This window comes from Sinocyclocheilus rhinocerous, unplaced genomic scaffold (genome assembly GCF_001515625.1).
Source record: "Sinocyclocheilus rhinocerous isolate Xijiao unplaced genomic scaffold, SAMN03320098_v1.1 scaffold3600, whole genome shotgun sequence".
NCBI lineage: Eukaryota > Metazoa > Chordata > Actinopteri > Cypriniformes > Cyprinidae > Sinocyclocheilus > Sinocyclocheilus rhinocerous.
Genome location: NW_015626055.1, coordinates 56,123 through 80,188, shown reverse-complemented (window position 1 = coordinate 80,188; position 24,066 = coordinate 56,123). Strand labels below are relative to the sequence as shown.

At 36.4% G+C, this 24,066-nt stretch overlaps 2 protein-coding genes across 2 annotated transcripts in view; both read right to left on the bottom strand.

The window, feature by feature from the left end:
• Positions 1–19,184, bottom strand: part of LOC107709803 (SWI/SNF-related matrix-associated actin-dependent regulator of chromatin subfamily D member 3-like) — a 23,591-nt gene extending 4,407 nt beyond the window's left edge. The window contains exons 1-11 of the mRNA XM_016514427.1: positions 19,107–19,184; positions 16,193–16,380; positions 12,234–12,276; positions 9,286–9,408; positions 9,065–9,187; positions 7,626–7,721; positions 4,362–4,463; positions 2,821–2,982; positions 2,638–2,735; positions 2,099–2,234; positions 1,808–1,930 (exon numbers count right to left, since the gene is read on the bottom strand). Coding sequence (XP_016369913.1) covers positions 1,808–1,930; positions 2,099–2,234; positions 2,638–2,735; positions 2,821–2,982; positions 4,362–4,463; positions 7,626–7,721; positions 9,065–9,187; positions 9,286–9,408; positions 12,234–12,276; positions 16,193–16,380; positions 19,107–19,184 — 1,272 coding nt within the window. The remainder of the gene's footprint in view (positions 1–1,807; positions 1,931–2,098; positions 2,235–2,637; positions 2,736–2,820; positions 2,983–4,361; positions 4,464–7,625; positions 7,722–9,064; positions 9,188–9,285; positions 9,409–12,233; positions 12,277–16,192; positions 16,381–19,106) is intronic.
• A 3,862-nt stretch (positions 19,185–23,046) lies between these two features.
• The window catches only part of LOC107709792 (transmembrane and ubiquitin-like domain-containing protein 1), a 7,476-nt gene continuing 6,456 nt past the window's right edge, over positions 23,047–24,066 (bottom strand). The window contains exon 3 of the mRNA XM_016514417.1: positions 23,047–23,959. Within this exon, the coding sequence (XP_016369903.1) occupies positions 23,608–23,959 (352 nt within the window). The 3' untranslated portion in view covers positions 23,047–23,607. The remainder of the gene's footprint in view (positions 23,960–24,066) is intronic.

Below are 24,066 nucleotides of genomic sequence, written 5' to 3'. Positions count from 1 at the left end.
TTACTGAAACCACGCCTTCTTTCTTTGCATGCACATTTGGGCGGTATTACGCAAATATTTCCACATCGTGACGTAGAGATGTGGGGGCGAGTTTGAATGAGGCGTTTTAGGCCGGTCTGGATCAGCCTTCTCTTTTAGATAGAATAAATCCTTTTGTGGGAGACTTTGAGCTTTGTAACTCTGCAGATCTTATACACACACAAATAGCTACATAACACATTAGAAAAGGAAAAATAGAAATCGCATCATATGACCCCTTTAAGGGTGCAAAATGTTTTGATATTTGATATAATAATACTGTATATGACTATGATTTTGAGTGGTACACATAGTTTACATTCACCTTAAGGTCCCTGTTCTGGGAGCAGATCCAGTCCTGGATGTAGCCCTTGGGGTCCCTGGAGAAGCTGAGCATGAAATCTCTTTGAATCTTCAGTTGGTTGATGGACTCAATAGTTTCATGGATCTAAAGAATAAAAAGTGAAAATGTGACTGTTAAGAGAACTCCAAATGTACAATCAGAAAATAATAGTTATGTATAGGGTTTATATGAAGTTGAATAAAACAGTATCTAGAAATTCAATTATTCTTGTTCCGGTGGCTTTCACATTTCAATGATAGAGCTCTTTCTGACCTTGTTGTCTAGGGATGCAATCTCTTGATGATTGGCTGTGGACAGCAGGAAACCATTCATCTGACTCTTCAGAGGATCATCAACTTCAACATCAATGTCATAGCAGGCTGTCTTCTTCTGGTCATTTGGGTCCACACTGATAAAATTACAATTAAAAAAGGCATTTAAAGGAACAGTTAATCTGAAAAGAAAAATTATATCCTTAGTTACTCACCCTTGTGCCATTGTAAAGCTATATGCTGTTGTTTTTTCAGTGTACAACACAATAATACATGACAACCTATAATGCTTTTTGGAGCGTCATGCTATGAACTTATGAAAAAATCCATTCAAAGAATGTGTACAGTATTACATACAGGATTGGAACATAATGAGGGTGAAGTTACATTTTCAAGTGAATTATCCCTTTAAATTCTAAAGAAAAACAGGCCCCTTAAATGTCCATTTGTGTCACAGGACTTAAAACTGCTATAGATTACATGATTGTAAGTTTGAGGAAAAAATAAATGGAAATACATTCTAAATTTATGACCAATTACCTGATAACATGATTGATCACAATCGGATCAGGCGGGAGCAGTAGATTGGTTAGTCGCTGGGGGATCTCACAAAACTTCAGACGAGGACAGTCAAAGATCTGGAAGAAATTTTTAAAAAAGCTTTTGCTATCAGGCAAAATATTAACACCAAAATGGAGAAAGTATTTTATGATATGGTAGTACCTGCTGGAAATATTTATCACAGTTGATGTACTCCTTTTCATGAGAATCCTGCAGCTTGTTGGTCTTGACGTACTGCCATAAAGCCTGGATGATGCAGGAGCGGGTTTGAGTGTGGATGCCAAGAAGACGTGCAAGGCGAGGATCCAACTTAAACTGAGGAGGCTGAAATGCACAATGGATAAAAGAAATGAAATAAACACATTCAGACATTTCTAACAGAACTGCACTGTTAGCCTTCTCTTTTAGATAGAATAAATCCTTTTGTGGGAGACTTTGAGCTTTGTAACTCTGCAGATCTTATACACACACAAATAGCTACATAACACATTAGAAAAGGAAAAATAGAAATCGCATCATATGACCCCTTTAAGGGTGCAAAATGTTTTGATATTTGATATAATAATACTGTATATGACTATGATTTTGAGTGGTACACATAGTTTACATTCACCTTAAGGTCCCTGTTCTGGGAGCAGATCCAGTCCTGGATGTAGCCCTTGGGGTCCCTGGAGAAGCTGAGCATGAAATCTCTTTGAATCTTCAGTTGGTTGATGGACTCAATAGTTTCATGGATCTAAAGAATAAAAAGTGAAAATGTGACTGTTAAGAGAACTCCAAATGTACAATCAGAAAATAATAGTTATGTATAGGGTTTATATGAAGTTGAATAAAACAGTATCTAGAAATTCAATTATTCTTGTTCCGGTGGCTTTCACATTTCAATGATAGAGCTCTTTCTGACCTTGTTGTCTAGGGATGCAATCTCTTGATGATTGGCTGTGGACAGCAGGAAACCATTCATCTGACTCTTCAGAGGATCATCAACTTCAACATCAATGTCATAGCAGGCTGTCTTCTTCTGGTCATTTGGGTCCACACTGATAAAATTACAATTAAAAAAGGCATTTAAAGGAACAGTTAATCTGAAAAGAAAAATTATATCCTTAGTTACTCACCCTTGTGCCATTGTAAAGCTATATGCTGTTGTTTTTTCAGTGTACAACACAATAATACATGACAACCTATAATGCTTTTTGGAGCGTCATGCTATGAACTTATGAAAAAATCCATTCAAAGAATGTGTACAGTATTACATACAGGATTGGAACATAATGAGGGTGAAGTTACATTTTCAAGTGAATTATCCCTTTAAATTCTAAAGAAAAACAGGCCCCTTAAATGTCCATTTGTGTCACAGGACTTAAAACTGCTATAGATTACATGATTGTAAGTTTGAGGAAAAAATAAATGGAAATACATTCTAAATTTATGACCAATTACCTGATAACATGATTGATCACAATCGGATCAGGCGGGAGCAGTAGATTGGTTAGTCGCTGGGGGATCTCACAAAACTTCAGACGAGGACAGTCAAAGATCTGGAAGAAATTTTTAAAAAAGCTTTTGCTATCAGGCAAAATATTAACACCAAAATGGAGAAAGTATTTTATGATATGGTAGTACCTGCTGGAAATATTTATCACAGTTGATGTACTCCTTTTCATGAGAATCCTGCAGCTTGTTGGTCTTGACGTACTGCCATAAAGCCTGGATGATGCAGGAGCGGGTTTGAGTGTGGATGCCAAGAAGACGTGCAAGGCGAGGATCCAACTTAAACTGAGGAGGCTGAAATGCACAATGGATAAAAGAAATGAAATAAACACATTCAGACATTTCTAACAGAACTGCACTGTTATAAAATATCCACATATTTAGTATATTACCACACTACAATTTACATTCAGTGTACTTGAGTAGTTGACATAACATGTCCATGAACATAATTCAGCAGCAAGAGTTTAGTTTAAAATTTACCATTTAAAAGTTTGGGATCAGTAAGACTTAAAAAAAATAAAAATAAATAATAATACTTTTATTCAACAAGGATGCATTAAATTGACAGTAAAGATATTTATAATCTCAAAAAAGATTTCTATTTTAAATAAATGCTGTTCTTTTGAGCTTATGGTTCTAAAATATTAAGTGTAAAAATATTAATGTTTTCAAGAAATGTTTCTGAAGTATGTAACACTGAAGAATGAAATTTCAGCTTTACCATCACAGGAATAAATTACATTTTAAAAGATATAAAATAGAAAGCATAGTTTAAAAAGGATTTCTTATTAAACTTTTGAACGTCAGTGTAACAGTATAAGGTATAAGTATAGCAGTATACAGTAACTGTACATCTTAGCTCCTATAATAATTTCTTTTACAATGTTTAGTTTGACCATTTATACCATTTTAATCACATTTCTGCCTTTGCTAATTTATTTAAATGCTTCCCTTTTTTATAATATGACTACTCAATTTAATCTCACAAAAACAATGTATAATGATTATAAAAGAGTTAAAACATTTTCTAGATGGTTATCGCATGTCGTTCATCTAGATATTGCTGAAACGACTTGAAATTTCATGTCAACTACACAATTGCAAATCTGTTTCATTGTCTCTTTTTCTAGATTTTAATATCCATTGTTTAAAAACAAAGCTTTAGTTTTCTGACAAACCAAGCCTCTTCCCATCAGGATGTAGTTAGCAAAGTGAAAATTGCTGTCATTAAAAGAGACATTTACTCACTAGTTATAGCTACTTTGGTGAATAGAGAAGGGCAATCAAACTTTTAGAGATTAATGACTCGACTATAGCTTTTCAAGATGGATAAGATAATTAAGCTAAAGCTATCGTTATGCAGATGAATTTCTAATTGGCCTTTCTCAACACATTTATTTCGTGCTATACATTTTGTACTTAATATATTTTATTTAGCTCACAAGTTGTTTAAATGTCTTAAAACGAAAACTTTATTTCTAGATCTAAATTAGGTTTTGAATCTCAGATTTTTAGTGTGACCTCAGACTTTTAGACCCCATAGTCGATTTTTCACATAGTTATCCTTTAAAGAGTTTGACGTAATGCCTATAAACCAGCTATGACATACAACTTCACTGGTAATCCATCAACCATAATCTCTAATAATAATCTGGCACTCCTGCACGCACCTGGTAATCCAGCATGAGCAAGAGGGTACAGCGCACATTCACATCGCCAGGCCTCTTCACCTGGAAGCCATCTGTCTCCTGGGTCGTTGCAGTGCGGTGCCACTGTTAGGATGAAACACAAACTCAGCCTAAACAACAGGCGTATAATATAAAACCGCTGCACGAGAAGCATACAGCAATTTCAAACCAGATTTTGATATATTCAGAAGAAAATCTGAGTAGTGTTTGCCTTTGTCGAGGGTGTTTGTCAGGGCATGCAGTTGCTAAGATATTCTTAGTGGTTGGTTTTTAGCAGGTTGCTATGCATTTACTAGTTGGTTGCTAGACTATTCTGGCTGGCTTTCTAGCCTTCTAGCCTCTATGATATTCTGGTTCCTAGATATTGTTGGGTCTTTTATTTAATGTAAAGGTCCATTCACACAAAGATTGATAACTTTAAAGATAACTATAACGATAACTATATTAGCGCCCACACCGATGCACAATAACATTCTGTTTATTCCAAGCGAGCGCTGCAGTTTTGTCATATGTCACTTTAAATGCTTAAGCTCTTTAAAGCAGGGGCCGGTTGCATAAACTGTTTAGACTAGTCTTAAAAAGTTAGTCATCTAATTTTTTTTCTTCAAGACTGGTAATAACTTTTTTAATTCAGTTATGAAAAGGCAGACTGGTCTTATTTGTATTAGAAAAGTAAGACTAATTACCCCTTGGCAACTGTTGGTCAAACTAGTTATTAAGACATAGTCTTAACATGGTGGCTAAGTTTATGCAACTGGCTCCAGGATTGATTCTGATTGTTTGTCAATGTTTTTATCGTTTACAAGCTGAGAAAAAAAACAAAAAAACATTTTGATAGTGATTCCAATAATATTGTTCCTCTGTGCCATTTTCACGAAAACTGTGCTATTCATTTATATTTAGAAATTTTTTTAAACGATATCTTTATCATTATAGTCCTTGGTGTGAAAGAGCCTTAAGTGTATGGTATTTTTTGACTGATTTATTGCCCACAAGGCAAAAGTTATAAATCTGACACCTTTTCTCAAAAAGCAGCACCAAAATGTAATATTTATGGTTGTTGGTTTCATCGCCGTAGCCAGCTATGAGGTCACCGAGGTCCGGACCTCTACAAATTTGTCATGTTCAAAAAGAAATTTTCTCTGAATTACTAATTTGCTGTTTAAAACTACTCATATGAGTGTCTGCATGTATAATTCATTTTAGACAGTTTGCAAGAATGTTTAGTGTCCGTGGTATGAAAATGATCGCTGCGAGAAGCTGGCGGAGTGAACCAAGTGAACGAGGCTTGAGAGAGTTGTGAGTGAGGGCGCAGGCGCAGCCTCTGAAGTGTTGCCAGATCCAGCTATTATAAGCATTTTTGGACTTTTCTTTTCTACTTAATTTGACATTTAGAAAGTTAATAAAGTGGGAAGTTGTATTTTATTTTATTTATCATTTACAAAAGATTTGAACTAATTAAGGTTTATTTTTTATTTATTTTTCGGTTTCATTTGTTTACTTGGCAATATCTGACACTTCAACTGACGGTAATCAAAAAAGCCCATGGACAGGAAACCACATTTTGTAAGGAAAATGCAAAAAACATCATGATATTATCTGTTAGAAACGTTATCAACGCTATCAAAAATAGTAGCATTTAACACTAGAACAAAGAATGAAATGAAATATGCAAACACTAGCCATGAAAAAGTCTATGCTATTTCATTCAGTATAGTAGTTAAATTTTCACAAAATCATGCTAAAACATTCATAAGAGCAGTAAACAAAGTTATCATCTATATAGCAATGGTTATGAAAACTATAACAGTAATATGCATTGCTTCATGAATAATAAACAACTGATAAAATTATCCACCCCTAACCTAGTAAAGTATTAACAAATTTTAATGCAATAAATACGGTATAATTTTACAGTATTCATCCCTCTAAAACAGAGAAAACATCTTCCACAAACATCTACATGTCTGTCTCTTTTAAAGTGTTCAGTATATATAATGAGTTGTATTTGTAGGGTTTATTATAGCACAATTCTTAACTCCACCCCAGACCTCACTAATTTTCAAACCCTGGTTATGGCCATGATGGGTTTGTTCAAATCAGTATGACTGACAGTATTACACTATTAGTGATATAACTTGCCTGTACATTATTTTTGAGCTATTGAGAGAGAGTGTCAAATCTTAAAATGACCCCCCCCCACCCCACCCCCCCCAAAATGTTTTATTAACTATGGACCTGCTTATGCACTGTTTATGCATGGACGAGACATTCAAGCATGAGAGTGAATAAAATGATTAGGCTCTTTATGCGATCTCACTTGCATTTTCCCTAAACCATCACATGTTTCAGTGCCATTTGAAAGAGACAACATAATGGCAATGACTCACAGCTCAACTCAATTAGCTTTGCTTGACATTGGAGGGTTTTTCAATGCCATCCTTCTCCGCAGGTAAATCATTCTTTTTGTCACACATGTGTGTTGTGATGAAAACCCACAGTCACCAAGGACAATTTAAAGAGCTGCTGAATGAATAAACCCAAATGCGGCGTGTTTAGCCCGTTCCAATGGGCCGGAGGGGCACAAGGGTCACTCCTTGAGAGCTGCAGACCACTTCTGTGTATCTGCATTCCCAAGACCTCAATGTCCCTAACAAAGTGCATAAATATTAAGTGCGCGAGGCAGCTGGGAAGGTTCCCTTGTGTAATGTAAATGCCTGAGTGTGTCTGAATAGCACCTGTGCACAATGGTTCCTCCACTAAAATAGAGTAAAACACACACTCTCTGAATACAAAGACTCTTAGGGTACTGTAAAAGGTTTTATAAGTGTTTGTCTTCAGAAATGCATTTCTTTTCTCCCGTTAATACTGCCCAAAGCTCTGTGCTGGCTGCAGTGTCATCACTCCACAGTGTCATGGGCAACTTCCTTATGTAACATGTTGCTATGGAGACCACAAAGATATGTCTTACATGAAGTATGGTTAACTGAACTTTTCATTCTGACATTGACTTTTCTACTACGTTCCAATCCAATCTGTCACACAGTACAGGCCAAGAGATTCTTGTGGACATGTACTTGAATGTGACATAATATGGCCATTTGTGACTGTCCTCAACCTTGTTTGAAATGCAAAGAGGACACTTGAGATTCTCTCATATGAATTGCTTCCAACTTTTGTAAAGAATGAATATCAAATATGGTTTAGCGATGTTTTTTATTGCCGTATGTAGAGTGAGTTACTTACCTCCACTAAGTGGTTGTCAGGACCGTACAGATCCTTATCCAGCTCAATAACAAGGCTCTTAAAGAAAGACGAAAACTTCCTCTTTTGTTTTCCAGGCTAAAGCGCAAAGGGAATAAAAGATAAAGCTTAAAAAAGGGACTTGCAAATTGAATGAAGCCTAAACAAACATTAGCATTGACAAAACAGTAACTTCCAAAAAATAAAAACATTCAATTAGATTAATTAAATTGTTCTATGCAATTAAATTAAGCCTTTTAAAGAAAAAAAAGTAATTTGGATGGATTTGTTCTAGCTTACGAACAAAAATACGTTTTGTTACGTCTGCTAGATGCAATGAAAAGGACTAAGTTGGATTCAGTAATTATTCATGCATGTATTAAATAAACTTCCATTAAACAAATGTCAACTGATTGTGTGCAGTGAAATTAAGTTGTGAAAAAATGGTCAGGAATTGTTACATTTGCTCATTTTAATTAACTAAATTGAACAATCAGCAAAAAACATTTTTTGACTGACATTTAAAATAATAATAACAATGGTTGCGGCAAATTAATTCAACGCTGAATTATAGAACAGACAGTAAGATTATTAAAGGGCACCTATTATGCCCTTTTTACAAGATGTATTATAAATCTCAGGTGTCCCCAGAATGTGCTTGTGAAGTTTCAGCTCAAAATACCCCACAGATCATTTATTATATCATTTTGAAAATGCATATTTTGAGTGGAAGCAGAAACAGGCTGTTTTAGTCCATTTCTCTTTAAATGCAAATGAGCTGCTGCTCCCCGCCCCCTTTTCCAGAACAGAGCTGTGCAATTTTAGCTCGTATCTCAGATCTCTGCCAAAAAACATCTGTTTGGTTTTGATTATCATGTATATCGTGCTGAAATCACGCGTTTTAAAGCCATTAAAAAACACAGTCGCTTATGTCTGTGAAGTTAAACAGCTGGGAAAGAAATCGAATGTCTATATTAGATCGGTGTATTAAGTGACAGCAGCATAATATACAGCACCTATACTGACCGCTGTTTGGGTCTACGCTGTTAATATGACCCAAACAATAAAATAAAAGCAGAAAATCACTCACTGCTCTGGACTGAACAACTTCTATAGCTCTAATAAGAAGACATTTCTTACTTGAACGCTGCTTTTAAATGCTCTGGCGTGAAGATAAACATGGCAGATAGTGTGTGTGCGGCTCACTGCTCAGTCAACTATTGTGGGTGGGGCTGGTAAAGTGTGATGTCACACTTTACGGATTCTGTGATCAGTAAGCTCTGAGACACTGCTCATGATTTATAGAGATAAAAAAAAAAAGGAGCGGGTGGATTTTTATCATTATAGGGTGGTTGTGTACACACACTGCCAACACACATTTATGTTAAAACAACATCTAAAAGTGAATTTTGCATAATAGGTACTCTTTAAGTCAAACTTACATCATCCAACAACTTGCCCTCTACACGCAGCTCCCAGGATGCAATGCTGCCCTCAGAGTCCTCTGCGTCAGGTTTGGCAGGGTTGAAAGTGTTCGAAATGTACAATCGTAGCTTCCGCTTTTGCTATAAGACAAAAGACAGTTTGAGCTGTACCTACATTTTTCATATTATTGCTGACTAGGAGTTAAATCTCACTATAATTGTGTACTGAAATCACATACCTTCATTGGTCTTTTGAGGGCTTCCTGTATATCCACCCTCTTCCTCATAATGGTTTGGTCAAGTTTGCGCTCAAAAGCTAGGAGGTCCATGTACGCCTGGGACTCTGGCACCAGTTCACGGATCTAATGAAAAGGCATTGTGAACAAGCAACTCTGCAATCAGGTCTAGTAACAATTCAATGCATCATTCATTGCAAGATGTTTTCAAAGCAGTTTGATGATAGTCTAAACATTTTCCCTGTAACTTTCTCATTCATTATCAATTTCAGTTATGACAGAAAATCAATTTGTGGTGCTAAAATTAGGTATGTGATTTTCAACTGCTTTTGTTTTCAGGTCCCATAAAGCAGAGACTAACACAGTAACAACATTCTTTATCATAAACTAAAAAAATCAAAAAAGATTATATAACTATAAATATAATATTTATATTATATAAAAAAATATTGTTGTATTTATAATTTATTATACACTATAATTAAGTTATTTATAAACCATTTTAGGTCACACTTTATTTTAAGGTCCAATTCTCGCTATTAACAAACCATTAACTACGACTTTTGCCTCAGTAAACTCCTAATTTGCTGCTTATTATTAATAGTTAGATAGTCGTTAAGCTTAGGTATTGGGTAGTATTATTGATGTAGAATATGGTCATGCAGAATATGCACTTTATAAGTACTAATAAACAGCCATTATATGAATAATAGGCATGCTAATAAACACATAGTTAATAGTGAGAATTGGTCCTTGTACTAAAGTGTTATCCAATTTTATAATAAATCTAAATGATTAAATTAAATCATTCAATTATCATATTTATATAATTCATTATTTATAATTAATACTACCATTAACTGTGCAAGTCCAACAATATGCAAATTATTAACATGAGGATGTCAATTCAAAATTTTGGTTTAAAAAATTTGAATTTCAGTTGTTTCATGCTTTTAGATAGACGAAAATCCCCTTCCTGAAATTTCCACTTCCACATTGTTAATGTCACAAACCATTTTTATCCTCAATACAAGTGAACCCATATTTAATGTTATCTTTTTTGCCTTATGATGATAACATGAAAGGTATTAACTCCATTCACCATAACTCCATTAGCAGTAATCATTACAGTAATTATTCATATTCTTACAAAGATATACTTTGTTGTAATATGGACCTAGAATATTGGTAAATGTAGACATATACCAATATTCCCGGCTTGCAAGATGTTTTCAAAGCAGTTTGATGATAGTCTAAACATTTTCCCTGTAACTTTCTCATTCATTATCAATTTCAGTTATGACAGAAAATCAATTTGTGGTGCTAAAATTAGGTATGTGATTTTCAACTGCTTTTGTTTTCAGGTCCCATAAAGCAGAGACTAACACAGTAACAACATTCTTTATCATAAACTAAAAAAATCAAAAAAGATTATATAACTATAAATATAATATTTATATTATATAAAAAAATATTGTTGTATTTATAATTTATTATACACTATAATTAAGTTATTTATAAACCATTTTAGGTCACACTTTATTTTAAGGTCCAATTCTCGCTATTAACAAACCATTAACTACGACTTTTGCCTCAGTAAACTCCTAATTTGCTGCTTATTATTAATAGTTAGATAGTCGTTAAGCTTAGGTATTGGGTAGTATTATTGATGTAGAATATGGTCATGCAGAATATGCACTTTATAAGTACTAATAAACAGCCATTATATGAATAATAGGCATGCTAATAAACACATAGTTAATAGTGAGAATTGGTCCTTGTACTAAAGTGTTATCCAATTTTATAATAAATCTAAATGATTAAATTAAATCATTCAATTATCATATTTATATAATTCATTATTTATAATTAATACTACCATTAACTGTGCAAGTCCAACAATATGCAAATTATTAACATGAGGATGTCAATTCAAAATTTTGGTTTAAAAAATTTGAATTTCAGTTGTTTCATGCTTTTAGATAGACGAAAATCCCCTTCCTGAAATTTCCACTTCCACATTGTTAATGTCACAAACCATTTTTATCCTCAATACAAGTGAACCCATATTTAATGTTATCTTTTTTGCCTTATGATGATAACATGAAAGGTATTAACTCCATTCACCATAACTCCATCAGCATTATGAATACAGTAATTATTCATATTCTTACAAAGATATACTTTGTTGTAATATGGACCTAGAATATTGGTAAATGTAGACATATACCAATATTCCCGGCCAATTTTGCAAACAAATCAAGTCAATTAGTCTTTGCCAACTGATTGAATATGAAACCATTACCAGATTTCACCAGGTGTTTGTACCACTCTTTACTAAGTCAATGACTGCTTTATATCCTGATTCTCGTTTGTGACTTGTTACTGAAACAAATCATGTATGTCCTTGCATGATACACAGCAAAACTGTAACCTGACGCGCCCCTGGTTTTCACAGCGTTGCATCATTCTCTCCTTCCCATGTGACCTCCAGCATTTTACAAACCTCATCATAATGAATTAGGACTTTTCGGTTTGGCTGTAAAAAACCCCCAATTAAGACTTTGAGAGGATTAGCCATTTCAAGAACTCACATCCCCTCCAGTTCCTGCTATTGTGGCGTATTACGGTGTCACATCCCGATGGACACATTTTACCAAATCAGTCGTGTGCCTTCACTCATCCCACATCTCCATGTAATCACACACCATCACATTCCTTGGGAATCAAACCCTTTTCCACTGACAGAAAAAACAAATACACAACAGCAGTCTTCGTGACAAATTGGACCCCTCTTGCCCATCCCTTTCACTTTTTTGCCCCCAGAAATAAGAGAAACCAGCACAATTACCTTTACCGTGTGATCACTCTTGACTTAGCACTGGAAATTAAGACATGAATAAACAAACAAATACAGACAAACAGATAAAAGCCATAGTGATGGACCTCACCCTCTGAGGGAGAATCTTGTCTGCCATTTTTCTTCTCTTGGCACTACGGATGGGGAAAACAGAGAGAAAGAAAGAAAGAAAGAAAGAGAGAGAGTGAAAGCATGTTACTATGGTGACTGATAGCAGAGTCCACAGGCCATCTGCTGAATAACTGGGACCCATCCAGACGTTTTTCCAGCTGTGTGTGTTTGTGTGTGTGATCAGAGAGAGGGTATAAGAGCGAGAAAAGGACAAAAGAGGTTGAAAATAACACTTAATCATGATGCGTAAATATACATTTTTGCACATTTTATGGATGCATGTATAGTAGAGTTGCCTTGTTGTTTTAACATCTGGCTGTCTCAGTTATTGTAAAGGGATGTTCACACAGCAATCAAACAGCAAGCCTTTGTTAATATATTGCAAAAATGTTTGCAATTTTTATAGAAGGGGACAGTAAAAATGCTACAGTAAACACCTGTTAACTGTAAGTTATATTACCATACACAGTGACAAACTGTAAATGGCTTAACATGGAATTATATATACTTTTACTTTAAAAGACCGTCAAGGTTTAAATTACTATATAATTTACAGTGAAAAAAAAACAGTAAGAGGTCATTCCCAGAGGTTCCTGCATGTGTGACATCACATTTTATTGAATTTTGTTTCTTCGTCATCTTTTATTATCCATAATGTATATTAGGGTGTAATTTTATGTTATTTAGTTAATGTTTATTGCATTATTTTATTGTCGTGTGCCTGATGATGTTTTGCACCCTTGTGGCTCTCTGTTTTACCACCTTTATCGTGGTGGTTATCAGTAAATTTGAGGGTAAAAAGCAGATTTTGATATTTGAAGTAGCTATGTTTTTTAACATTATATCACTTAATAAAACATACGGTTATACATTTTAAAATATACAGGCACCAACATGCCAACCTGTAACACTGGTACCATATTTTCTACTGTGAATATCTGGCAACCACAGCTGCCATTTTTATCGTAAATGTAATAGATCTTTTTACAGCATAGAAAATCAATTGAAAAACAGTGCAAGAACATCTTCTGTTTGTGCAGTCCATAACATTTGTGAAAAGCAGATATTTGTGGTCCAAATGTCTGAAAATACAGACATCTAAAATGTCATTCCCAGCATCAATTTGGACCACAAAAAATGAGTTGCATCCAACTGCTGTTTTCAGAAAGACGTTCCTAACTCATTTCTCTTCTATCCCCAAACATGATGCATATGATTCACTAGTGCAGAAAAGTTTTTTCACTGACAAAAACATGCCACACTCCTACGGACACCGAGAACTCCTCAGGTCCTGAGCAGAGGAGCACATGACCCCGTCGGAGCAGGAAATGACTGACCACATTCACATCCACACCCCCTCTGGAGTATAAACTTTCTCATGGTCCGACTCGTCCACCCTAAGCCACACTGCTCCTCCGGGAGAAGCGGAGTAGCAGAGACTGAGATGCGGTGGGGGTGTGAGGGTGAATGCCTCGACACTCGTCACGTATTCTTCATCTAAAATTAATCATTAATGCATTCAGTTGAATAAAATGAGCGTTTACTGAACGTAGGTCAACTATAAGAGAGAAAACATTGTGAATTAACACAAACGGCCCGCACACAAAGCTAACTGACCGCAACCGCATATTTACTCCACATGCATTCATTCTCAGGTCATGTCGACTGTTGTGTTCACTTAGTGAATGTCATTTTTTATTGGTTTTGACTTATCTGTGACCTTAAGTGCACACATGCATTTGGGGAAATGCTTCAGTCAAGTTTGAAGCTGCAAACAGGAACAAACCAATCAGGCAGGGTCCATCACAAACTGTCAAACTAACATGCAGCAGAATAAACGGCCTACTTGAAGGATCCAAGTGAAGGATCTGATTGGGCGTCTCTCATGTCCATCTGTCTTGCAGATATCTAATTTGCTGCTGGAAATCCAAGTGGTTTCCTATAGGTTGATTTGGGGTACCTCTAGTTAGTTACTTAAACAGAATTTTCAGTAACAGTCGATATTGTACACATATAGACGTTTTTCCTGAACGCAGAAGTCACACCTGACTCTTAACCGGAAGGAAGCTTTGCATTTCCAGTCTCCAGTGTTTCTAGTCAAATTAGCATATATTCCGAGCTCATAATCTAATGTTAAACCTATTAAAATGTTTTTAAAAAAGCACATGGCTCCATAGCACCATCACTTTACAGTGTCACAATGGCCGTCATTTGTCAGTGCCTCACTCCTCAAAGTTTAATGAGTGTGTAGATGACACGAAGCTGCCGAAGTTAGCTACATTAAAAACAGATGGGCACTATTTGAATGGGTTCCTATGGAGACCGGAACAGAAGAGCATCCAATCAGAAGTTAGAATTCATAATGATGGCGCTCAACGTTTACTCGTGTATATATAGGCAATATCTGCAAATATACACTAACCTTCAAAGGTTTGGGGGCAGTAACATTTAAAAAATATTTTAAAGAAATAAAATCATTTTTATTCACTGTAAGGACATTTACAGTATAATGTTAAAAAAAGATTTCTATTTTTAATAAATGCTGTTCTTTTAAACTTTCAGTTCATCAAAGAATCCTGAAAGATGTATCATAGTTTCTACAAAAATAGTAAGCAGGATAACTGTTTTCACCACTAATAATAATAGGAAATGTTTTTTACAGCATATTAGAATGATTTCTGAAGAATCATGTGACACTGAAGACTGGCTGCTGAAAATTCAGCTTTGCATCACAGGAAATTACACTTTAATATATACTTAAATAGAAAACAGATATTTTAAATTGTAATAATATTTTATAATATTACTGTATTTTGATCAAATAAATACAGCCTACATTTACATTTGATTCCTAAATTTATTTTTAAATTTATGTAGACAAAATTGCATAGATTAGATATATGTTTAGATTTAATAGGGGCCATTTATTGATTATTTGCCATGACACGAAATAATTATCGGCTTATTTGCATCAGGCAAAATGTTAATACCTGTGCATTCAGCAGTATTGCAAGATGATGAAATTCTGGCCAAGAATGTACGGAGATAAATGTCTTGTATTTCGATAATCCAGGTCTAACATTTGTTAAACTGTTTGATTTTATTGTAGCATGGTCTGTTGAATTCAGTAAGCTGCCCCTCAGCAATTACAGCTGACACTCTTACATGCATATATACAGTTGAAATGAAAACGCAAGGACAAATACAGTACTGCGACAAGACAGATGAAAACCTGAGAAAACTAACAGCAAATTCCAAACATCACTTTCACGCCCTTGGGAAGGGAATGCTTTTAGCAGGGTTGTTTCAAATGAAAATGAGCAATGGAATCCCTTCGTGAAGGTCCTTTCCGCGAGGCTGTTGGCAAAGTTTAGAGGTGATCGTGACTTTAAGTACACAATTTTGCCATTTGTGATCACATGATCCTATATGTAAAATCTTTTGGAAACATATGCCACACAGACAGCAATGTGAATCAAAAAGATTTAATATCTGACTGACACTAGGTTTTAGCAGCTACATTAACAGCTAAAAACAAGAGTTTTGAAGTCCAGTTCTGAAAATCAAATGACAGTGACAAATTTCCAAGTACAGGCTGTACCAAAATGGGCACATAATACAGTACGAGACAGTAATGCCCTGCAGAAATTCAGCGTCCTCACTTCAAGTCTTCTACACTTCTGATTAGGAAGGGCACTGTGATACTCTGTTGCAAAAGGCAATAGCAGTAAGTGTATTACTTATGATAACTGTTGCACTAATAATATTCACCAAGAAGTATTTTGGCATTTAATAGCTATCAAAATGTTGCCTGTTGTCTAAAGTTAGAGCACCTACACCAGCCAAACATAAGATAGTTCAGTCACTAGAGAACGCTATACTTGACAAGAGCTCAACAGAATAAGTGAGAGGTCAGAAAACAGTTTAAGTGGCACTCACTTTCTGGAACGGTTCTGGACGGGGGGAGGTTGCACTGGCTGGGTTGGGGCAGGACGTTTTCGGTTGGGGTCTAGGGCTGTGTTAGGCATCCCTGGCCGAATCGGCGGTGTTCCTCCATATGGTGGTCCAGGAGGCCCCATGGGAGCGCCTTGATGGGGCATCCGAGCCCCTGAGGTCATCCCTGGACGCTGTGGAGATGAGAAAAATGTAGACTAAAGGTCAGACAGCCACACATTTCTTTGTTGAACTCTTTTGACGTGTTATAGGATGTTATCTCTGTGACACACAAAACATACGAAGATACATATGCATACATTCGTATATGTATACTCATCAAACTTGTAGCTTTTAAATCAATTACAGCAAGCTGACATAATGCACAAAGACTCTTTTGAGCTAAGGCGCTGTTATGAGCTCCTCCAGTATCTGAAGCAGAACTAGGCCAGGGCCTCTCGCACCTGTGCCTGTCACTTCAGAAGCAACAGCTGCTCGCCCTCTACCGAAACGCAGAGGTGCTGGGGAAGTCAGCCTAATGCAGTCTAAATGACAACTGTGCAAACTGTGATGCTAAATAACGTCTAATTTCATCTAGTCCACATGCATTGTGCTTTCTGGAATTAGAAATGTGTTTTTGGGAATTTCTTTTCCATTTTTTTCAATATAAATCTGGACTGATTTGCATTGTAAAACCGCTATATGAATAAGTCTGAATAGAATTGATTATTTAATTAAACATAGCAATTACAATAATGTAACTTTTTTACAGTAAGATTAGCAATGCAATAGTTCACAATGCAATACAGCATTTATTATTATAGATTATTGTTAATACATCCACAAACACAAATACGTTCACATTTTATGCATACATTTATATAAAGTATATTCAATAACAATGCATATATTAATTAACATAAAACAATTTTATATTTATAAATTAACATTATCCGATTAATAAATGAGAATGTGAAAAGTGCTATGTATAAATAAATTGAATGGAATTAATTTAATTTAATTAAATATAGAAATATTGCATTTGTCAACAGCAGTTAATGAAATGGCTAAAATGAAATATAAACAATAATTTGATAGCATTTATTATTCTATGTTATTGTTCATTTCTACATACAAAATTTTTGCATACATTTGTATATATTACATTTCATTATTTAATTTATTAATACAAAATTAATTGACATAGAAACAATAGTATATTTATGAATTACCATTAATATTGATTAATAAATGCTGTTAAAAAAGCTAATTGTTAGCTCACAACACCTAAAGCATAAATTAATATTTGAAAAAATTGAATGGCACTGTAAAGTGTTACTCGACTGAAGAGCAATATTATCTTTGGGTTTTTGCCCTGTTATTATTTCTCAATGCAGTTAGTGTGCTGCAGAGGAGATCTGAGGTCTGTTGTTCATGGCTCATAATGGCAGAGTCACAAAGTCCCTGTGACTCTCTGGATGTGCACCAAAGTTGTGGAAACATCCTGAATGTGAGCCAACGTCCCCAGCTCCAGTCCTCCCTACAGTGCGGGTACAGTACATCTCTGCCAGAGATGCTCCCATATGGTGCAGTGACCCTCACGACCCGATCATCGCTTCCCAAAGTAGGCCAAGCTCCAGAGGTGTCCAGGCCCGGTCCAATCTCAAAACATCTGAGTGAAGAGGCAGTGGGCTGTGAACATGTGGACGCTGCGGGAACGGGTGCAGGTCTCTGTACGCCTCTGCCAATCCCTGGCTCTCAAGGTCGCAATGGAGGTGTTCAGGGCACAGGAGGAGGCCGCAGCGCTGGACCATCACACAGGACAAGTTTCTCAATACTTTCTCAATACTGCTGTAGCTTATAGTACATACAGTATCTGTTCAGAGATACCAATACCAGAAATATATTTGTAGATACTAATATTATTGTTCTCAGACCAAAGAATCTTTATTAATGGAGAAAAAATCAGTGGGTTTGAGATTTTAAACCTTCACCACACAGCTTAAGGCAAACTTTGCAAGTTTGTAGTACATCCTGTTAAATAATGAAAATGTATTTAAGATGTTAGAATGGTTATAAAATAAAATGTAAAAAAATCTAATTAATTGTACAAGGTCTTTTAGCAATCGTAGGCCGAGTGATCTATCGTTTATAAACCATGGAGAAGTTTGCGATCACCAGTAACCACTCATGAAGAGTCTGCTTTCAACCCCAATCCATCAGTTTATGAAATATCTATACTTTCATATTCATGAATAGCCATTTCTGGAAAAATATTTCCATATTATCAGTGGCTTTGTTAAATAATACATGGCAAAAGTGAAGCTAATAGAGGGTTAGGATGTCTTAAAGGTTGTGTTTTAGCAAAGAAGCCTCTAGAAACAATACCTTTCATTTGGTCTGATATCAAATAGTATTAGAAAGCAGCCTCAAAATAGTTGCACAACCACCAAAAGTTCTCAAAAGTCTCTGTGAACCTTTCATTCGCCCACATTTTTATGCTTTAAACACCCTGAAACACATACAATCAAGTTTGCTTCCACTACATGTTCACGACGAAATACCACAGCAGGATTTTTATGTGTGATCTACCCTTGTGGTGCTCCTGATACACAGACTCTTCTGCCTGCACACACACCAAAAGAGCATCCTCTGTTTCATACTAGTACTCGTCCCTCAAAATACAAGCATCTCTCATACTTCCAGCACCAGAGTTTCTCTATCCTTATCCTCCTCCATATGTTAAAGACAATAACCTTTCACTCTTTCTTCTACACTCGGTCCTCCACGGCTGCTCCTGTTTTATAAAAACCAATCTACATAGAAATGAATGGATAAGAGCCGCTGCATCTTAGTTCTCCCGTGAGCAGAGCCATTGACACGCTTCCACATGCACAAACACGCTCGCTCTCTCACTCACCACTCCATGGACGAGAAACTCAAACAGTTTACTCTTGGTGGCTTTACGAGCTCCTCCGGCAGAATCCTCCATGTCCATGTATAAAACCCCCAGTCTCTCTTTTGTTCCCTCTATTCCTGGGTACCTCTGCCTCTGTGCGCTTCCCTCACTTTCCCTCTCCTCCCTCCCTCCTTCTCCGCACTCTGACGTTCCCTTTCTCCACTCTCTCTCTTTTTAAAGCGTGTCGGCGTGTGGCCAGAGTCGAGTCACTCTCTCTCTCTCTGTTTTAATGTAGCTTCCCTCACAGACTCTGGGTTGGGAAGGATGGGGGTCTGTGAAGGGGGCTGTCGCTGGACCACCGTTGTGTAGTGGAATGCCGCTGAAAGCAGGAACATGGCAATCAGGGCTATCAAAACACAGACACGGTGCTGTTCCAATAGGCGGTTATGTGGCGGTAAATTATCCTTTTGCTCTCACAGCTGGTTATTAAGTCTGAGAATTATATCAGGGTAAAGTCTGAATGACTAACACTGGGGAAACTATAAAGGAATGTTTCCACAGGCAGGATTCTGAAGAATTGTCTGTGAATCGCCCTAATGGGTCCATTCAGATTATGCCTCAGAGTTTGTCAGTAAGCAAGCAATTAAATGGACAGTTCACCCAAAAATGAAAAATCTGTCATCTTTTACCCACCCTTGTGTCATTACAAATCTGACTTACTTTCTTCAGTGCAACACAAAAGAAGATATTTTAAAGAATTTGAGATCCAAACAACATTGGACGCATTCATTTTCATTGCATTGACAAAAATAAATAAATAAATACCGAGACACTGAGGGTGAGTAAACGATGACAATTTTTATTACTGGATAAACTATCACTTTAATGAAAGCACATTTTTGGACTTTCAGAGGCATGTGGATGTAAACAAGCTGTTAAATCTTTCAGTTGATCCAAACATTAAAAGGATGAGATATTATTGCATGACTACAATGTTTGGCAACTTACATATCTATTTTTTTTCTGAAAGATTGGTTCAAAATTTGTAGGTTTCAGGACAAGCTGTTGGGAAAAAAGTTGGTAAATTACTTGTTGAAATGCAATATTAAAAATCTCCACTATTAAAAAAAATATATATTTTAATCAAAATAAAAATATTAAATCATTTTAAAAAAGGAAATAAAAATACCACTGGCAAGGAAGAAGAGATAAATATCAAAATATGTACAATGTTAATTTTTTATAATTATCATTTGTAAATTGACATAAGCATTGTACAGATTTACAAAACATTCCATGCTGATTGAACCAACTAAGCACAATTAAAAATATATAAAAAATAAAGATGAGGAAAAATCTCTTCCAATAGTAGAAGACCCCCTTTAAGGACCCCCATAAAGGCTAATACTTGAGGGTGGCAATGTCCCATTCAATCAGAGTGAAGGGGGTGCTGGAGGGGGGCAAACACAGGGTTTGGGAAGAAAATGAGCTTGATTATCCATGTGCACATGCAGAAAAGGGGCTTCAAAGACCAATCTTCTTTTATTAATGAACTTTATATTTTTTGTGCTTTTAGATGCATGTTTTCTAGTCCAACACACATTATAAGATCTCTTTATGAGAAAAGCACACTGACTAGCCTAGTATTTGTGGTAAAGGAGTAAATGTGATGCGGTATTGCTGAACGGATAGGCCTCCGGTTGAATTACAAACTTCAGTATTGCAAACAACACTGTCTGGAAGCACATAGACACAATGCATAGCAGATGTTGGGCTCAAGGAGGATGTTCATCATGTAAGTTACAAGATACATCAGTAAAAAAGCAGCTGGAAGAAGTTTTGAGAGAGACTATTGTTGGTTATAACCAGACATACTATTTCTGAGCTATACAAAACGGTGTAGTCATATGGAGGCAAAAAAAAATTTTTTGTGCTTTTAGATGCATGTTTTCTAGTCCAACACACATTATAAGATCTCTTTATGAGAAAAGCACACTGACTAGCCTAGTATTTGTGGTAAAGGAGTAAATGTGATGCGGTATTGCTGAACGGATAGGCCTCCGGTTGAATTACAAACTTCAGTATTGCAAACAACACTGTCTGGAAGCACATAGACACAATGCATAGCAGATGTTGGGCTCAAGGAGGATGTTCATCATGTAAGTTACAAGATACATCAGTAAAAAAGCAGCTGGAAGAAGTTTTGAGAGAGACTATTGTTGGTTATAACCAGACATACTATTTCTGAGCTATACAAAACGGTGTAGTCATATGGAGGCAAAAAAAAAAGACGAAGCATTCCTTACAAATAACAATTGAATGACATGAGTAATAGTTCAATTGACAGGTGCCAATCAAGCGCGCAGGATTGTTTATAGTCTAATAATACTGTCAATTAGCATCAATGCATGAAAACAGCAAAATTACAATAGTATACACGTCTGAATAGGACTCTCGTGCCAAGCAGAAACGCTTTGAAATAACAAATGCTGAAAACGCATTTGCCGTATAGACTGAAGCGGATAATGAGGCGATGCGATGTCGTTGCATTCCTACCTTTCTTTCCATTGCTGCAAGTTTGATGCCCTCAGTTCAGCTGAAGAGGAGAAACCCCTGAAACACACGCGGTGGATGTCCGGCAACTTCTTCGTGGTTCCAGACAGGTCCTCGGCTACTCCCCCCTCCCCTGGGAATGAGAGCTGGATGGAGGGATGCTGGCGAGGAAGGCCCGTGTCTGTGATTTCAGTCGGGCTCCGAGTCTGGCGGCAGCGAGTGCGGCAGACGCAGCGGCGCAGGCGCGGGGATGGTCAGACACAAGCGACTCAATGAAGGGTTAAGGGGACGTCGTCAAACTACAGAAAATGGAAGCAATCTGTGCATTGCTGTAAAACGCACTTCGTCATATTAACAATAAGGGACATCTTCGCTACTCGCCGCGATAATTAAAATGTACACTGCAATAAAGGATACATTTTCCTAACTACAAGGATTTGAGTGAATTCCCAATGTGAAACGATTCTTACTCCGCTAAGCATCCATGTATATATATTTAACAGTTACACACGGTTACATTCCCCACACATATACTCATATTTAGTGGACCTAAAAGCTATTTTGATATCTAAAACCCCCATGATTCATAAATAAGGTATGGATGTCTTTCCATTATGTAACAAAACGTCATACCAGTGGCATTAATTTCACAAAAAAAGACTTAAGGTTTCAAGATAAAACAAAAGATATACCCCCGGTTTCACAGAGACTTAAGAAGCTAATCCTAAACTAAAATGCATGTTTGAGCCGTCTCAACAGAAAATATCTTGCTCTGACATATCTTAAAATATCAGTGACATTGTTCTGTCTCAAGATGCACACCTGTTATGTTTTCTTCCAAGGCATTTTTATAAAAGCTGCTTAAACGTCTTAATTTAACTAAGGCCTAGTCCTGGCTTAAGCTAAGCCCTGTCTGTGAAACCGGGCCTTTGTCTGCAATTAAGACAAAAGCTTATTTTGATACTTTTCAGATTTCACTTTTCAAACATTTCTTTTCAAACTGGTCACATGTCCATGTTAATGCAATGAACTACACCTTTACTTACTTTTCTATGACACCAATGTGAACTTTAAGGAAACTTAACTTAAAACATTCATTAAATAACATTCTGACACCAGTCTGTTGATAGTAATTGGAAAGATGACTCAGAAAAATTAAGTTAGTTCTGAGCACCATTTGTTTGCAGATGCCACATGGTGTGATATTTTATTTATAATTGAATGACATTCAGACATTTTAAGTTTGACCTTAGGCTCCAAAAATGTTTTAGGGGACTACAGTATACAATAAATTGTGTACAGTTTAAAAAAAAAAAAATATATATATATATATATATATAGACAAATGAGTCTTAAAATGATCGTATGAGCAGCAGTAAAACATTTTAAAAATGACAACACTCACCAGTAAATAAAAAGTATGATTTAATAGATTATATCTCCATTTCAAAAGCCTTATTGTACACAAATTATTTTAATTGTCCCAACACATAAGAGCAGCTCTAGCTGAACTGCTTTACTACAGTTTGAGTCTGGCAGACAGCCAGACGAGCCCCGCTTGAAACTCAAACACCTTTAATTCACATACCCTCTTACAAGCAAGCCCCAGTTTCACACTGGCAGCATGCACATGAAAACAAAAATAAGAAAAAGAGGACAGGCACAATCATCTCTATTTTTCTTTTTAAAAAAAATCTAATATATAGCCTACTTCAATCGGTGACAAGCATAAACTTGGTGCAGATGAAAAATGGCAAAAGTGATGAACCAAAAAAAACGAAAAAAAAAAAACAGATTGACCTCAGAGATGTTTCTCTGAAATTACAGCCTTCAGCAAACCTGAAAAGTCCAGAATTCCCAGAAGACATTGCCACTGGCACTGGTGAGTGAGCAAGTGCAAAGAATGTGTATCTATCTGTATGTGTGCGCAAACACGTAAATGCTGAATATGAGTGGACAGAAACAGCCATCAACGGCGATACACCCCAAACGCAACAAAACTAAAGAAGATGGTGATGCCCACGAGTGAGGCGGTGGCAGGTGCAGTGAAGAACTGCCGGTACTGGATCTGGAAGTACCAGAGCACAGACAGCATAAGCACGAACAGAGGCACCATGAGGCTGCCCACGTTGAGCGCCACATGCACCTGGTCAGCAGCTCGTGCCCCGGCAGGCACGGCCCGTGTGGCGTGCTGGGAGATGTGGCAGTGCAGAACACTGTTGTCGGCCAGGTTGAGGGAGGCCAGCGTCTGAGCGTCATCCTGAAGGAGCTGACCCTGGTAAATCAGACGTACCTGGTGCTCCTGTCCAGCAAAGTAAGTCCTGAAAATGTAATCAAACACATAGATGTTTATATACGCACAAATACGAAAACCTACACATGCTGCTCAACTTGTTTAAGAATATATATATATATATATATATATATA